The 18,702-nt window shown below is 43.0% G+C and overlaps 2 protein-coding genes across 3 annotated transcripts; one reads left to right on the forward strand and one right to left on the reverse strand.

Annotated features, from left to right (window-relative positions):
• The first annotated feature begins 1,542 nt into the window (after positions 1 to 1,542).
• On the forward strand, positions 1,543 to 7,804 carry LOC306917008 (uncharacterized protein). Of its 2 annotated transcripts, none has more exons than XM_079495126.1 (3): positions 1,543 to 1,919; positions 5,668 to 5,832; positions 6,114 to 7,804. In XM_079495126.1, exons 1-3 carry the CDS (start codon positions 1,625 to 1,627, stop codon positions 6,998 to 7,000), a joined length of 1,347 nt encoding a protein of 448 aa, XP_079351252.1. In that variant the 5' UTR covers positions 1,543 to 1,624; the 3' UTR covers positions 7,001 to 7,804. The 2 variants fall into 2 exon arrangements, with proteins under 2 accessions (XP_079351252.1, XP_079351253.1); XM_079495127.1 differs by having other exon boundaries at positions 6,144 to 7,804.
• A 1,505-nt stretch (positions 7,805 to 9,309) lies between these two features.
• LOC306916995 (intermediate filament protein ON3-like) lies at positions 9,310 to 18,108 on the reverse strand. Its single transcript, XM_079495109.1, has 9 exons — positions 17,594 to 18,108; positions 15,484 to 15,692; positions 13,563 to 13,623; positions 13,377 to 13,472; positions 12,288 to 12,452; positions 11,864 to 11,989; positions 11,130 to 11,394; positions 9,543 to 10,675; positions 9,310 to 9,358 (listed from the first exon to the last, which is right to left on the reverse strand). Exons 1-8 carry the CDS (start codon positions 18,023 to 18,025, stop codon positions 10,416 to 10,418), a joined length of 1,614 nt encoding a protein of 537 aa, XP_079351235.1. The 5' UTR covers positions 18,026 to 18,108; the 3' UTR covers positions 9,310 to 9,358; positions 9,543 to 10,415.
• Positions 18,109 to 18,702: the final 594 nt, after the last annotated feature.

Here is an 18,702-nt window from a genome sequence, read left to right on the forward strand (position 1 = left end):
ATTAATTGCAATCTCGAGCAGAATGAAAAAGGAAAAACTGGCTAATTATAAGCAGCTATTATCTGACCTTAAAACACTGGAACAAAAACACAAGATAAAAGCAGACCGGCAGATATTTACACAAATGATTGAGGTAAGAAAACAAATCAACAACATTCTCCAACAGGAGGTGGAAATGAAAACAAGGTACCTTAGACAAAACTACTATGAAGCTGGCCCTAGGGCAGCGAGGCTATTGGCCAGACGCCTAAGGAAACAGCAAGCGGATATAACAATTAACAAACTGCTGGACCCTAAAACAAATAAAATAAAATACAAGCAAGGAGAAATTGAAAATATATTTCAGAACTATTATAAAGAACTGTATACCCAATCACCCACCTCCTCTGAAGAAGAAACCAGAGCATTTCTTGACAAATTGGACCAACCTCACATTGGTGAATTAGAAAATAAAAGGATAACAAAAGCTATAACCATAGATGAAATCAATACAGCAATAGTAAGGTCAAAGGCTAGCAAGACCCCTGGAAGCGACGGTTTTCCGTCAGAGTGGTACAAGAAGTTTGCAAATTAGTTATCTCCACTGTACAACACCTTCAACTGGGTTAAAAAGAATGGCTCTACCCCCCCCCCTCCCCCCTCCTGGAAGGAAGCTGTAATTACAGTTTTACCAAAACCTGGTAAAGACAAAACACTTTGCCAGAACTTTAGACCAATTTCACTACTGAATGTTGACTACAAACTATATACCTCAGATATGATAGATGCGGACCAAGCAGGCTTCATTTTAGGAAGAAAAACACAGGATAATATTAGGAGATCTTTACACATTATGCACAAAATAAAGAATAATAAGATTTCTGCAGTGATGGTCAGTCTGGATGAAGCCCAGGCATTTGATAAAATTTCCCACAGGTTCTTATTCCTAACACTGGAAAGATTTGGGTTTAATGAAAAGGCAATTCAGTGCATTAAGATGCTTTATACTAACACGACAGCTAGAATAAAGGTGAATGGTTCTTTAACAGATATATTTGAAATAGAACAAGGATGTAGGCAAGGATGCAATTTAAGTCCTTCATTATTCACATTTTTTATAGAGCCGCTGGCCCAGATGATAAGAGACAACGAAAATAAGAGCGCCCCTCACTTCATACAGGTGTGATTTCCTTTTTTTCCCCTTTTTTAACTTTCTTTAACTAGGCTATATGATGATTTCCTGTTTTTCATAGAAGTGTACATTTGTACGTCATTAAATGTTCCAGTGAATTGAAAATGACACTGATGTAAACAAGTCTTTAGTGCTTTTTTCTGGTTTTACTTTTATCCCCATTAGCAGTTTTTGTACTGACTTGTGCTTTCTTTTGACATCTATGTCATCTTCATTCAGTGACAGTTACACACCTCCTCCACAAGGCGGCGAAAGACAACAGTGCTTGGATCCTTTGCTGCTCGTGCTTGTAGCACGTTGACCCGGAAGTAAATTAGTGTTGTTTCTTTTTAGCGTAATGGTGGGAGCATGCTGCGTCCATTGCTCTTTGTCGACTTTGTGCCTAAAGTTTACACATTACTTTATACGTTATAATATAAATATATTACAGTAGGAACAGAAAGCGTGGAGAAAATGTGTCCTAAAGGAGGTAAAAGGAGTCAAATGGAGTCTGTACGGCTGAAGATAAATGAACACATGACGTCGGTGGGAGAGGAGATATTGTGTGTTTTGGACAAACAGCGTGGTGTTGATGTTTGTAGTGTGACGCTTAATGTCAGAGTGTTTGTGTTCGAGCGCCTCAGCGCGGTGGGAGAGTTCATGTGCAACCTTTTCCAGAGAGAGATGGAAACACTAGAAACTCTGCTGGAGAAACGGAACAAACTGTTGGACGTGATGCTGCAGCCACACATCAGACTACACAGAGCAGGTTGGTAAACACATGAACTTTTACAAGTAGCAGCTGCCTTCTAGGAATGACTAGGAAACATGTCCCTTTTTACCTCCATTATGATGAATTCCTGTTCTGTTCTGTCTATATAGAAGTGTCTTATTTGTACGTCTCTAAATGTTTTGATGAATTGAGCATGGTGGACCCTCTTGTAAACAAATGTAATGCTTAATTGGGTCGTCCACTCACAGTTAACAGCCTTTGTATTGTGTTTGTGCTTGAAATGTACTGTAATTCTGCATACTGTTAATAAATATTTAAATCAATCAATCAATCAATCAGGCTGCAGATGAGCCAAAACATTTTTCATAGTGTACTCTGTGTTGTTTTTCTCTAGATCGAGACAGTCATAGTAAAACACAGTGTCCCGATTGCGCTCTGTCTAGCTGCCACATATTAGATAGCAAATATAAGACTTCCGGTGGACGATCTGTTAAAAATAAGAGTACCCTCTAGTGAACTGAATCCATTGAAAAACTATTCATTTACACATTACAACTATAAATTAAGCATTTGATTCTCTACAACATTATGTTTCTTTGTAAAACAAATAATAATAATAATTTTAAAAATATAGCTAAATGGATACATTCTGAGTGCATGGCCTTTACAAATTGGACGCTGGACAACAATCGGTTCTATGTTTCAACTGGTCTGACATACGCACACGTTCAGATAGACCTCCTCTACGTTCCACATTTTGGTGGCATAAGAGCGAAATTAATTTAGTCCCTTGTTTGTGCCGAATCTGGGTTGCACATGGTTTGTTGAACTCCCTCTGGTGTTGTGGGTGTGGACTTCATTGACATTAAGGAAGTATTTAGACGGGTACATGGGTATCTTGGTGGAGTAGCGAATCTTGTGGACCAGACCCATTGCAAGATGCTGTACTCTGGCGTTCAGGGAGTGAGGCCAAGTAGTAACCTAACCAGTTTGTTTTGGGACGTCTGGAGCCTTGTTTTAACTCTTTGAAAGATTCAAGTCAAATCAATGTAGTTGATGGACTTCTCTATGGGAGAATGCAGTTTTTGAATGATTTATTGAAAATTCTCTGTTGTGAATGTGCGACTGAAAGACCTTCAGAGACAGCTTGACTTGTCTGCTTCCAGGAAAGACATGAACTGAGTTGATAAAATGTTTAGTTTTTGTGTTGGAAGCCATTTAAAAGCCTGCATTTACACTCTGTAGTGTTTCTAGGACAACAAAAAAAATTATGCCCGTTTGAAGTTTTATTTTCCAAATAACTTTTTTTCTGCTGGGCGTACATACCCATGCCATATCTCATTTTAAAGGGTGAGTTGTCTAGTTACATTTTTTTTTTTAAAGTTTCTCACATGCACCACTGTAGATATTTTGCCATTTATAAATAGCATGGTCAGTCATGACCAATCTGACCAATCCATCTAAAACTGCCGATATCTCTGAATTGGAACATGATAGAAACTCATTTTTTTGGATAAAATTAGACATTCTAACGCACATTTTGATGTATACCATGTTTACATAGTCTGACCAGTACCTTGTCTATTCATGTATATCAAAAACCTGTTATGAAGAAACACAGTTTTGATAAAAACACATCCAAGGACATTGTTTTGATATGACTTGGTGCCCATGATATGTATCAAAATATAGGCCCTCATTTATCAACTCGGGTGCATGTGGAATATGGGTGCATGCCGAAATCACCATCGGCATTTACCATTTCCACAAAACCTTGAATTTGAACGTGTGCCAGGACAAAAATCACGTTAGGTCGGGAGCTGTCGTACGCTTTGTCCTCACCTGTTTTTCTGTCGTAGAACAGCGGAGCAGCATTGTTTGACCAGCTGAGAGGCTGTCACAGGCATCTGTTTTCACTCCTAAAATGTATAAAACTAATAATACATGTGAAAAAAATATATTTTGTAAAGGCATGTCATATGAAATTGGTAGGATATTTATAAGTGTGCAAGCAATTAAAATCGCGCAATTAAAAACAATGTTGCAAGTCATGCTTAAGCCATGTTTTGCATGAGCACATACCGGTAGCCCCCCCAATCCCCCCCCCCCTCTAGTTAACTATACCAGTAGTTCACTTCCATGACATGGATCGAGAGGCATTTGCATAGCTGCAGCTATATAGCTTTTCTTTTCGCAGATAAGTAAGCCTGGGACCGAGGCTATGCAGCTATAGTCAAGTCTACCAACCAACTGCAACCTACAGCCATGTCTTTCTCGCATTACGTCTCGTCCTTTTAATTAAGGATAAACCCGACGTGCTCGAATGCCAATAAATGTGACATGCCGACAGTGCCGAGGCAGCGCAAGTGGGGACCGCATCTTATTATTATTTTTTTCATATGGAAAATCACGGGGTGCCAACTTCACGGACGGCACTATAGCCTACCACCTGTACCACATAAGGTTTAGGCTGCGCAGGGAGGCAGTCTAATATACAGTAATGTCATAAACGTGCACGACAGTGACCTGCATGTCACGACAGTGACAGACAGAACAGGAGCGGAGGAGGAGATGCAGCTATTTGCAAAACAGCATTTGTCACGGGTTGTGCGTGTCTAAACTCATTCCAATGACGTGAGCAATATTATCTAATTAATGCTTCACAGAATCACAGGTTCAGGTTTTCGCTCACTAATCTTGTTGTATATTAAATGAATAAACATTTTAATAATTGTATATACAACTAACAACACACAGTGACAGTTGCTTGCAAGTTGCGTGTGCGTGCGTGCGTCTGTGTGTGTGTGTGTATGAGAGGGGGGGTGAGGCGGTCAGCAAGGCAAGGCAAGGCTTGACTTTTTTCGTCATGTAACTATGGTTTCCAAGGTCGTACTGCAGTTGTTAATGTCGCAAAAACGAGGGCGAGGCTTGATTTCATAGGGCGTGCCAGCCGTCACATGTATTAACGTCGGAACGAAATTAAGGAAGGATCAGCTGTTTGCGATCACTTTATAAATGTGTGTGTGTAGGCTAAATAAAAAAAACACCCACCCACTTACTGCCCCCCTGAAATGAATGAATGAATCCGGTTCAGTGTGTCATGTTGCGCCTGAAATGGGGGGGAGCAACTCCATCGCAGTCTTAACTCTTCATCATCATCATCTTTACGCCAGTCATCCTCATCTGTTGCCAGTTCTACATATATAAAAATAAATAAACATTTAGCTGTAGTCAGTGCACGCTACTATTACATTCTTTTGGTGTAACCTAATGTATACACATTTTGCCAATCACATAGTAATCGTAGCCAACCGACCATTCTTTATTGGCGTGGGTTATTTTTTACCCGGCTGGTAGCGATCAAGTTAATTTATTGTACCGTGGCTTTATAGGCCAAATCATAACATGATCGCTACAAATAGATGCTTGTATAATTAGCATCACGATACAATAATATGGCGACGTGAGAATGACACACCAATGTGTGATCGTGGCTAGCAGTGATGAGATCCTGTATAGGCATTCTTTGGTTGACTTTTTTTTATTACATTGGTGGCCATTTCATCACCGGAAAGATTTGCCTCCAGGATGGAACCTAGGTAGGAACAAGAGGAGCTACCCCAAAGACCAGAGGAGGCTGGTGGGTCAACGTTGACAATACTAGCAGTGAAAAGTGAAGATGATGATGAAAACAGAGAGGACCAATTAAACTAGGATAGGCTGAAAAGTGGTGAAGTGGTCCTTTAAGTAATAATTATGTCCTTATTGTATTCCTTCATTCCAGACCAGTGTGTGGAGTCCAGTCTGCAGGTGAAGATCAGTCCTCCAGCCACCACTGTTTCTATTAAACAGGAACCTAAAGACCACCTTAAACAGGAACCTGAAGACCACCTTAAACAGGAACCTGAAGACCATCTTAAACAGGAACCTGAAGACCACCTAGATCTCAGTAAGTTTCAAGCACTCTGTCTTCATTTATTTTATTGGTGAAAGTGGGTCGGTACTGAGGGTGTAAGATGAACTGATATGAATCATTTCTCGATGTAAGCATTAACAATGTGACTTCATTGATGCATTGATCTAAATGTACCATGAATCGGACAATGGTTGGGTTGTACAAATATTTACTAGTTAATTCTACTTCAGTGTTAACTAGCCTGCTGTAGAGGACTCACTGAAATCATGTCAAGTTCAAACCTTTTATAGAGTTTCACTGTATCTTTTTCCTAGACTACCTGCACATCCCTGTTTTTTCCCTAGACATCCTGCACCTCCCTGTATGTAAAGAGGAGGTTTCATCTGAAGAGGAGAGGATCTCCAGTCTGGTCCAGGAGGAACCACAACCTCCACAGATTAAAGATGAACAAGAGGAGCTACCCCAAAGACCAGAGGAGGCTGGTGGGTCAACGTTGACAATACTAGCAGTGAAAAGTGAAGATGATGATGAAAACAGAGAGACAGGGCCTGTAGCCGGCACCTCAACTGAACACATGAAAACACAAACTGACTGTGGAACATCACAACCAGCTAGTGATGAGCAGCTCCTCTCTTCACACTGTTCTGAATCTGACATCACTGAAGACAGTGATGAGTGGGAGGAGACTAGGGGAGATCAGTCAGCTTTAAACGCACTGAAATCACAAAACACACAACTTGTGGGAGGACAGCGCAAGCTGTCCCAGGACCTGAAATCATCTAAACAAACTCACTCCATGAGGAGTCACACAGGGAAGAAACCTTTTAGTTGTACAGAGTGTGGCAAAATGTTTAGATCAAAGCATGATCTGAAGCGGCACACACTGATTCACACAGGGAAGAAACCTTTTAGTTGTACAGAGTGTGGCACAATGTTTAGATTAAAGCAAACACTGAAGCGTCACACAATGACTCACACAGGGAAGAAACCTTTTAGTTGTACAGAGTGTGGCAAAATGTTTAGATCAAAGCACAGGCTGGAGAGTCACACAATGATTCACACAGGGGAAAAGCCCTTTTCTTGTAGTGTTTGTTGTAAAGGCTTTACTCAGAAAGGTAGTCTGAAAACACACATGATGACTCATACTGGCGAAAGGCCCTATTCCTGTACAGTATGTGGTAAAGGCTGTTGCCACACGTAATCTAAAATTACACATGATGACCCATACAGGGGAAAAGCCCTTTTCTTGTACAGTTTGTGGAAAAGGCTGTGCTCACAAATGTCATCTAAAAATACACATGAAGAGTCATACAGGCAAAAAGCCCTTTTCTTGTACAATTTGTGGATAAGGCTCTGTTAGCACAAATGATCTAAAACTACACATGAGGATTCATACAGGTGAAAAGCCCTTTTCTTGTACAGTTTGTGGTAAAGGCTATACTCAGAAGGGTAATCTAACTCATACAGGGGGTGAAGTCTGTTAGTATAAATGTGTCACACACAGACAATTATATGATCATTCAGTCTAATCCAGGATGACAATGACGAGGATACTAAAGGAGAGGAATCACATAATCTGACAATATCAACATGTTAAAATAAAGATGAATAGTTTGTTGGATGGATTTTTGTTTCATCTTGTGTATGGATCTTATTTTCTTATTTTCTTATATTCATTATGATATTCATGCAATCATTATTATGTTCATTGATATGCAGTAAAGGCTGTAAATAAAGGTTCCATAAAGTGCTGACATGCTGCTATTCACTGTGTTGACGTTGTGTGTTGTTTGGATTGTTAAATGATCATAGTACATCATATGCTAGATTCCAGAGACACGGTGTACATCAATGGTTCATAAACCTTTTCATGTCAAGGACCCCCAAATTGACACTCATTATCCCTGCGGTGCGGACCCCCCATTTGAAAATATATGCCAAGGAGAAGATTTTTACGACTCTAGCAGTGATTTTCAACCATTTTTATTTCAAGGGCCCCCTATTTAATGGCATTTCTATCTCTGGCCCCAATGTATATTGTAAAATCAAAGTTAATTTAACTCCATTTGGTTCCATTTGTACAATCTCTGATTTACAGATGCATAAGGGTCCATTTTATTTCCTAACTGTCTTCTTAGAGGTGTTTTATAACCTCATTATACTGTTGTGTCTTCATAGAGGTGCTGTTATAACCTCAAAGATCTCCTTTTATGCCTTTGGGGGAAATTATATATGTTTTGTCAGTTTATCTAATAAAGGTTTCACCACTACAGCTCCTCTGTGTTGTGCTATATCACTGAAATGTTCAACTTCTTGTTTATGCCCAGAAGGATATCCACGGCTTCTGTAGAAATGTGTTATATCAAGTACGAAACAATACTCTGACATTAAATAAATCCTAAAAACTAGAGGAAAGCATGTAAAAAAGCATAGCCAGATAAAGAGATAGATATAGATTTCATGTCAATTATTTTGTATTGTGGGGTCTCGCTAGGAAACCCCCGACCAGGTGAGTGCGTTGCCATGGTAACCAGACGCGCTGTCAGACACAGCGCCCTCGGACAAAAGACCCGCCTTCGGCGCGCTGATAGATCACAGATACATACCGAACCTCCTCCAGCAGTGTGAAATGATGCCGGGGCCGCACCCTAATCAGCGGCAGCCGGATCCCCCAGGAGGGTCGATATAAAAGACGACGTCATTCCGCGTCTGACAGCGGCTGGTTCACCACGGGCACAACGGAGGCACGCCTCACTAACGACGTCGGGTGGTAAGTCAGATCCACACTGCCTCGCACCCCCCACATATAGTTGTTTGATTACTTTGTCTATTTACTATTTGTAAAATTATCTTTGGTGAGAACCACATATAAGCCCTCCATGGGTTTCTTTTCTCACCTGCACATATTTCTCTTTTATTGATGTTACCCTTTTTTTTTACTGTTTTTATCGTGCGAATAAACTAAACTAAACTATAAGCCCTGGGCTAACAGGCCTGTGCTAACTGCTAATAAGGCTATACAAATGTGAAATGGCTTGCCTTTTGCAGTCAAGGAACAGGGGCGCTTGTTATAAAGCTTCTTGTAAAGCAATTTCTCGTTCTTGATCAGATAAACAACTGTAAATGCTAGCAGTCATTTTAATTGCATGCTGCATTAATTTGATAGCACATAGTATAAATACATAATAAGGATTAGATGTATTTTATTCCGGTTTCTCTAATTTGTTCATTCATTCGTTAATTGAGCAGTTGAGACGAATAACAGTCTAAGTCCACACTAATTATCCATAATGTATAAATGATGGATATGGGGTCAGGACAGCTAGGCCTTTTCGGGGAGGGGTCAGAATAAATTAGGGACTTAGACTGCTTATTAGTCTCAACTGCTTAATTCATTCATTCATTCATTCATTTATTCGTTAATTAATTCATTCAAAACCTTAAACCATAATTTGCTAATTCATTTATTCATACTTTCATTTGAATGAAGGATAAATTCATCACAACATGGAGATTTCAGTAAACACTGTTTTATTTGGTTTGGTAGCAAAAACAGCACCTCAGGACAACAGTATTGTGTGGGCAGTCTCCTAAGGACACCTCAGGACACCTCAGGACAACAGTATTGTGTGGGCAGTCTCCTAAGGACACCTCAGGACACCTCAGGACAACAGTATTGTGTGGGCAGTCTCCTAAGGACACCTCAGGACAACAGTATTGTGTGGGCAGTCTCCTAAGGACACCTCAGGACAACAGTATTGTGTGGGCAGTCTCCTAAGGGGTCGCCCGTTGACAGTTACAGGACACACACATAGGGGTGACATGCACTACCTACAGACATTTTTAAGACATTAGTTGACCAAAAACACCTCTGCACTGTTTAAGTACATTCACAATACTACTTTACCCATTTCATGCAACCTGTATTTATGTATTCTTTAAGGGAATAGCCCTTGTAGTGTGGAATAGTAAAGTTGCATAGATTGGAGGGAATGTGTTGTATGTTGCTTTTTGTTTTTCAACTATTACATAGTTGCAATTTGCCCATAGATCCTTTTTCTATTTTTTTGTTGCTTGTGAGACAAAAACTTCAAACAACTGTTTTAGTAAAAACAAACATTCATCTCAAGACATACAAAATGTGACTGACAAAAATAGATTATTTGGTCCCTTTCAGATCTTTTTTTCTTTTCGGGTCAGGACTATTGCTTCTTTTAGCGGACACATAGAAGGCCTATGCATGGTACTGTAGAAGGAATGGCGAGGAATTGCTTCAGACTGGGTTATTAGACAGCGGTTTAGTCTCTCCAGACAGACGTGTTAGGCTCCTACAATTCTCAAATGCTTCCGCCTGAAAGTCTGTACTTCATTTTCGTGAACACCGCATTGTGATAGGTCGAATAATACCCTTCCAGCCTGAAGAGCAGATGACAGCTTCCTGTTCTCAACTTTTACCGGGCGGAATTGCACCCTCTGTAGCATTCAAAGATTGTGGAAGAGATAGTCATGGCTTGAGAGACTAACGGTTTGGGGGAAGTGAGCTGTGAGTATAAAACTACTAAGGCAAACAGGAGAAGATCCTAGCAGGCCGCGGCGGACTCTCTCATCTGAACGGCTCAATCCTCCACCACCTCGGAGGACTCCGACACCACTTTGCCGTCCTTGGTCTCGATCATCTTGATGATGACACTCTTCTTGTTCTGGACAACGCTGCTCAAGCTGACGCCGCCGTAGCCGCCGCTGCTGCTGCCGGAGCTGAAGCTGCTGCTGCTGCCGTAGCCGCCACTGCTGTAACCACCGCCGTAGCTGCTGTAGTTGCCGCTAGAGTAGCTGCTCTTCAGCTGCTCTCCACCGCCGTAACCGCCGCCGTAGCTCGCTGGTGAGAGGGGACGAGGACAAGAATGAAAATGGGCAATTGAAGAAATCTATCAAATCATTGACCATCTAGAGATGTTTTACACTTTGTTCAGTTTTCATTTGTATATACTTTTTTTTTAATGTGTAGCCTTATGTTTTTATCTTCATATTGTAGGCTACATCCTTTAATATTGTATGAGGAGAGTCATGTAATTGTTTGCCAGAGATGGCATTTCTATGTTTGATTGCAAATAAAGGGATTGCTTTTAAAGCCTATAGGAAAACGAATACAACACCAGGGTATAATCATGGCAAACAATAATAACCTATAGCTGCAGTTATTACAAGGAAATAACGGCAAACTGTAAACTCACAGCTCTGACCATCTAGAGATGTTTTAAACTCACAGTTCTGACCATCTAGAGATGTTTTAAACTCACAGCTCTGACCATCTAGAGATGTTATAAACTCACAGCTCTGTTGGGAAATGTTGATGGCCTGGATGCCAGTGGACAACCTGTCCTCCTCTCCCTCCAGCAGCTTCCTGTAGGTGGCGATCTCGATGTCCAGCGCCAGCTTGACGTTCATCAGGTCCTGGTACTCTCTGATCTGGCGGGCCATGTCCTGCTTGGCTCTCTGCAGAGCGTCCTCCAGGTCCTTGATGCGTTCCCTAGCGTCCCTCACGGCCATCTCTCCCCGCTCCTCAGCCTCAGCAATCTGGGCCTCCAGGTTGGCCCGCTGATCGAAGACAGAGAACAGAAGACATTAACCACTGAACCCTTGTATGGTCCCTCAGGGATCTGTGCTGGTGTGTTGGGTTTTTTTTACAACGCGTCACGTTGTCAGCTTGCCGATCTGTTTTTTTCTGCGGAAGCTTTCCCCACAATACTACAAATGTGTCAATGGTGAGAATTAAAAAAGTTCAGAAAATAAAATTGTGTTATTCTCAGTTAAAACTGGCAAAGCTAAAATGTTAAAAACAAATGGTTCAGTGTTTTTCAAGTGTTTTTGCACATCTACTGCGCCATTCCTGGTCACATGACAGTAAGAACAAAAATGCTGGAACAATATCTTTATGATTCTCAAAGACTAATGTCGTATAGCAAATAAAATGACTAAATTACTCTGGGATAAGTTGCAATGGTCCAAAATAAGAAAACAATGATGGCAACTACAGAAGTCTATTCTGAGCTACATAATGTTTTACCTGTCCCTTGACGCCATCGATCTCTGCTCTCAGTCTCTGGATCATGCGGTTCAGGTCTGAGATCTCTGTCTTAGTGTTCCTCAGGTCATCTCCGTATCTGCCGGCAGACGTCTGCATCTCCTCGTACTAAACAGACATCAGGAAAACAACCAATCAGTATTTTGAAAGCCTCTTGATAATGCGCAGAGAAACGTTAACTTTGTGATTTCAAATGTCATCGTTAGGTGCCAATTCAATTTGCCTTATAGCGCTGTCGTACTTTTTTGGCGGATCTACAAGCTCACGGCAGGCAGCACTGTGACACGTTGTGAACTTGCAGATCAGCTATTTTCAAGCGTATGCACACAGGCACACAACTAGGTTTTGCCTTTGGCTTTATTCCACATGATGAGAGCTACACGTGTCAGTGTGTGAGTGACCTCACCTTGGACTTATACCACGTCTCGGCCTCTTGGCGACTGCGGTTGGCTACGGCCTCGTACTGAGCGCGCACTTCGGCCACAATGGCGTCCATGTCCAGGGAGCGGCTGTTGTCCATCTCCACGACCACTGAGGTGTCCTTGATCTGTGACTGTAGTTCACGCAGTTCCTGGAGGAAGAACCATGACAGACATGGGATTAAAACACCAGGCAGAAACTAATTCTGAGGCTGTTTAAAGCTGCAGTCCACAACTTCCGTGTCCTACCCGCGATATGAACCCAGGTCGCTCGTGCAAGACGAGTGCAGAACGTTTTACTGTAATGCAATACCTCTGGTCAACCACTAGTGGTCCTACCTGTACACAGCATCTACATGTCTCAATAGAAGGGCAGGGAGACCAGACCACACCTCTAACCACTGCAGTTATGTTGTTCTTATTTATAGTGTATTAACAACATACTCTACCATACATGATACAGATTTATTTAAATTAAGTTGTATTCACTACAAAAAGTTATGGATTGAAGCTTTAAAACTATTTGATATATTTAAAAAAAAAAAGATCATTTCCAAGGATCAACACGGTCCTTCAACATTGTATAAATTAAAATCCTCAATCCTGTCAATTCAACCCAAGTTAATTCAACCATCTCCTTCAGTTCCAGAGGTAGGGCAAACATCTCGTCAAGATGCTAAACAGATGTGGAAAAACCCATGAATGCAGTAAAGTAACAACCCACACCAACATGGCATCATAGGGACCATACTGTACCATAACTCAACAAAGACAGCTCGCTAATTAAACCCGGAATAATGTTGATGAAAGCAACCCAGAATTCATCTGTTTGCAATCAAAATAAGCCATGCTTGCTACACGGAATTGCTACCATTTCTACTCTGTAACCTTTATGATTCATCAAGGATGGTTTTATAATTTCTTCTCTTTGCTTCTTTTGATTTTATTCTAGTGAGTCTGTGAGTAGTGAGTGCAACCAAGGCCCAAAACAGCTGGTGCTTGTGAGGCCCTAGGGTTTGTCTGAGCCAATCAGGATGCAGTGGGTGAGTGACATCAGGCAGTGGATCATTGCTTACCTCCTCATAGATCTGTCTGAGGAAGTTGATCTCATCTGTCAGGCTCTCCAGTTTGGCCTCCAGCTCGACCTTATTCATGTAGGCTTCATCGACGTCCTGAAACATACGGAATCGTCAAACCGTCAGGGACAACAGAGCACAGAGAACAAATATGTTCAGTTTCAAATATTGAATCTGGATACTGACCTTCTTGATGAGCACAAAGTCGTTCTCGCACTCTGTACGCCTGTTGATTTCATCCTCGTACCTGAGTGCAAACATTATTGAGACTGTCATTAGTATAAAATTAAAAACAAAATCACACAGACAGAGCTTTGACAGGATTCTATCAAGTCATGTTCATAATCGTCGCTGTTGGGCAGAAACATTGTCTCCATACTTCAACAAGTTGCATAAATCATCACAATGGGATGCGTTGTGGGATTGTGCTGTATCTTTACTACTTTTCAATTTGTTTGAAAAAAGATTGTTGAACATTCTGAAAACCTGCATGCCCAAAATGAGAATGCCAGTTTAAAGGTGATTAAGACTGTCTGTACGTTCTATGAATAAAATATTTAACATTGGAATGGAAATACATGTTCCATTTTCATGGACATACAAGATAATATGCTACTTCAACACTAGGAGGCGTGAGTACTCTGTCCCTGGTGCTGCACCGGTGCAAAATGTTGATTTAGAGCAACTTGTGAGTAGTTTCAGGTGTTCATATTTCTCCCTATCAGGCCCCCTCTGACTTCAGTTAACATGCTCCAGGTGTCTATAAGAAGCCAATAGATTTATGCAGCACTGCATCGTCTATGCACTGCTGTGCATGGGTGTGTTTGTGTATCTCGTGCATGTGAAAGGTTCATGTCTCTAGTCATTCTGTCTCTAGTTATTTTGTATTGTGTTGGTTTTATAAATCAGGACATGCCTATTGTGTGCTGTCATTCCCTGCAGATCTGCGGTCAGACAGATGTGGGGAGTAGGTCACATAGCGATCAACTCCAGCGTACGGCTCGTTCCGTGTAGTGTCAAGTTACTTGAAACTTAATAATTTCAGAACTTGTTTGAACCCTGAACCTTGACTGTTCCGAGTCAGTGTATTTTTTAATTTAGAACAGATGAGACATGCATGTCCATAAAGAATATGAGTCCACAGAAAGACCAAAAATAATCCTTTCACCTACATGTTCCCTTCAACTTCATTGGAATAATGCATCCTTCTGTGGTTTAGGGTTAAGCTTATTTTCACACCCTTGCTCCTGATCTTCTAGTCATGTGTATGTCTGGTGACATCTAAACTCAATGTTGTTTCTAAAACTGAGTTTTAGGGGAAAGGAACTGCATTGTGGAACCAATGCAAATACTTTAAAGGTGGTCCTTCATATTAGATCGGTGATGTGATTGGTTTTCAACGCAGTGCATGGTCATTGTCTCCACTGTTCTAGCCCCTACATTGACGTTAGAATTCCACCGACATATCAGTAGGCGGAAATCTCTCATTGTCTGGCTAGGCAAGACTACTGACGGTAGAGTCCGTGAATCATAAGTTCCAGATCTATCCCTCCCACCCTTTCCTCCTGTGTTCTTCCTCCCTTCCCTTCCCACCACCTAAGGGTTGGCTATCACGTCCTCGCATAGAGTATATAAAGGATAGAGACCGAACTGGAGCCTTAGCCCCCCCCCCACACCCCCCCCGCTATTCATTTCAGTGGAAGTTGCTCAGTGGCGTTTTGAAGCAACCAGAAGACTTCCGGAAGTATAATTATAACTCAATGGCTCGAGTGAGCGGAAGTTTAGCCTAGCCTAGCCCCGGACCTCAACTTTGAGGTCCGGGCTTTTCACGTGACGTCATGAATGTCCGTCCACTTCCATTAAGTGCTGCAATTCCACATTTTGCCAGTAGGTAGTGGCAACTTCAACGTTGGATAGCCTTACTGGGGGCTTGGGTCCTCGTGCCTCACAGACACTCACTTGTTCTTGAAGTCCTCTACCAGGCCCTGCATGTTGTGCAGGTCCTCTACCAGGTCCTCTACCAGGTCACTCACTTGTTCTTGAAGTCCTCTACCAGGCCCTGCATGTTGTGCAGGTCCTCTACCAGGTCCTCTACCAGGTCACTCACTTGTTCTTGAAGTCCTCTACCAGGCCCTGCATGTTGTGCAGGTCGGCCTCCAGCCTCATCTTGTCGTTTCCCAGGCCGTCGAGCTGCCGGCGCAGGTTGGTGATGTAGGCCTCGAACATGCTGTCGATGTTGGAGCGCGTGCAGGTCTGCCCCTGCAACAGGTTCCACTTGGTCTCCAGCATCTTGTTCTGCTGCTCCAGGAAGCGCACCTGGTATGGAGAAAGATGAAGGCATGTCATTATAGGCAAACATTTCCCGCGAATTTCCGAAATTAGAACGAATAAATAGCCTTATCATAATGTAATAATGGAAATGTAACTATTCTTCTTGGACAATATAATAGGGGCGCCAGGTTGTAATTGCCTGTAATGGTGCTGACATGAGAACCACATACAAGGTTGGATATCATCCTGGACATCAACCAAAACGGCAGGATTCAGCCGCTATTCACAATCAACTGTGTTTATTGTTCTAATCTGCGTGGGCCAGCTGCTCATTGGTCATTCCAGCGTGTGTCTCTCTTTCCATAGGAAGGCCACGCTGTACAAGCATCCTGACAGGAGGTCGTGTACTGTGGAGGGAGGTGTGCATTTCGGGTTTGGAAAAATGGATGACGAGGAAAGAGGTATTTAACCCCATCCCTCCCTTTGTGTCTTCCTGTTTTCACAGAGCAAGGGAGACTGATATCCGTTGTCACGGGTGCCAGACCAGATGAGAGGAGGAGGGAGGGGGGAGGGCATGGTTATGAAGCTAGGCAACCTTTTTCGTTTACATACACACACAAGCAAGGTAAATATTTAACTGTGAGCTAGGTGCGATGAGGGGAAAGAGAGATTGAGAGAGGGGGGGGGGGGGAGTCACTCCATTGGGGGTGGGAGGGGCTGGAGAACACCGTGGGGGTGGGGAGGCGAGAGAGACATTTGTGGACATTAATAACAGGGTGTGACAACAGGTATGTGATGGCCAGCGACTGAACCTTGCCCCTCCCCACCTCGCTGCTGCATTCTATTCACAGAGCAGCTCTGAAGTCTGGAGGACAAAGCCTCTTGACAGGCAGCTCCTTTGAGCTGCAACAGACATCCTAAAAATGAGGAGGCACGTATAGGAACAGACCGTTGTCACCAATTATCAAGCGATAAGCCAGTTTCCCTATAATCTCTCTGTTTGGCGGTCCGCAGGCCTCAGAGAGAAGAAGAGTGGTTATGTAACCAATCTACCAGTGTTGACCAGAACATGAAACCAACTGGCCTTCTAAAATATGAACCTGCTGTGGCCTGGGGAGACGTTGCACCTAACTATACGCCTAGCAGCAGCAGAATGGGCTCAATGTCAGGAAATACCTTATGAAAAGCTATAACATTGGACACTACTTTGTCATGTCATTGGCATGTCACTGTAGTGAACATTTCCGTTATTGTCAATTAGGTAGATATGCTTGGTTTCTGTGTCACTGGTGTATGTGTGTGTGTTTGTGTCTGTGTCCGTAAGGGCCACATATTAAGAGCCACACCCCAGCAAAGGGCAGGCCCGTTCCCAAGGTAACTCGTATCACTAGCTATGGGCTTCATATGGACACACCCTTCGCTCCCTTTCCTCGCCCCTCGCTCTCCAATCCTCGCTCCTCCGCGTGTCTGTTTTCCATCACTATAAAAGGACTGCCAAAAAAGCATTAGATATGAGCCCTGAAGCCAAACCCCTAGAGACAAACATTCTTATCTCCTGTCTTGACTGCGTTCCGTGGGAGGTGATGAAACCATAAGGGAGAGTAAATCTACTTTTTCTCCACGCCGTCGAACCCAAGGTATTAGCATAGTATTGCAGACACATGGATCAAACCTTTGATCAAACACAGCTTGCATAACCATTATGGCTGAGAGAAGGAGAAGATATGGGCTCCCCGTGTATAATTAAGTTGTACAAGCACAAGGCAACCTCGACACAGAGAAGGTTCACACACATACACCTACAAAGTGAAATCATCAGTATCCAGAGGGTCAGTGTAACTCAGAGAGGTCAACGCTGACCTGTAAGGGTCAGTTTTGACCTCTCGGAGTTACATTGACACTCAGGGTTTCACTGCATGCTCTTATTGTACAGCACAAGCACTGACCTTGTCGATGAACGAGGCAAAGCGGTTGTTGAGGCTCTTGATCTGTTCCTTTTCCTGGGTGCGGACGGACTGAATCTTGGGGTCGATCTCCAGGTTGAGTGGGGCCAGCAGGCTCTTGTTCACCGTGACGGCCTGGATAGGGACATGGCCGCCCATACCCATACCTCCACCCATACCCATACCTCCACCCATACCCATACCGCCACCCATGCCCATGCCCAGGCCCATGCCACCTCCGTAGGCACTGGAGCTGGATATGTAGCCGCCACCGGAACCTCCTCCAAAGCCCTTGCTGGGCCCTGAGCTGCGGACGCTGTAGCTCTGACGGGAGGCCACACTGGGTCCGCTGTAAGACATGCTGCTGAAGCTCCTGGGGGCCGTCCCCGAGGAGGACGACTTGACACTGTAGGTGACGTTCCTCTTCACTGACATGGTGAGTTCTGGAGTGGCTTCAGACTGTACTGAGGAAGGATTAGGCTGGCGGGCAGGCTAGATGGCTGGATGGCTGGGGAGAGACCAGAGTGGATAGGCAGAGCACAAGTTAGTGAAGTGTTTTTAACTGCCTGCCGTCATGGGAGGGGATTGTGGTCAGCTGCGATTGGCCAGCAGCTACGGCTGGGAGGGGGGAGAGAGAGGCGGTGCTGTAACTAAACACTTCTGGGTTTCTATGACGCATCGTCCAGTCATTCCAAACCATTACCTGGCCTTTCTACAGGACTTTCTGTAAGGGAAAACTTGTTCTTTTTCTGGATTGTCAGGGAGGGCATGTATCATTCCCATTGTTTGTTAGATTCTTAGATAATTAGGTTTGTAGAAAGTTAGTGAGTGTGTGAGTGTGTTAATGAGATAATAGTTAGTTAGTTAGTTAGTTAGTTAGTTAGTTAGTTGGTTAGTTGGTTAGTTAGTTACGTAGTTATAGTGTCTTTCTATTTTTCTATCTTTCTTTCATTCTTTCTTTCTGCCTAAATTCCTCTTTCTTTAGGGATTACTCTTCTAAATGGTATGCAGCTACTCTTACACAGCGAGTGTGTGCGTGCCTGCGTGTGTGTGTGTGTGTGTGTGTGTGTGTGTGTGTGTGTGTGTGTGTGTGTGTGTGTGTGTGTGTGTGT

The sequence above is a fragment of the Electrona antarctica genome, assembly GCF_951216825.1.
Source record: "Electrona antarctica genome assembly, chromosome: 2".
Taxonomy (NCBI): domain Eukaryota; kingdom Metazoa; phylum Chordata; class Actinopteri; order Myctophiformes; family Myctophidae; genus Electrona; species Electrona antarctica.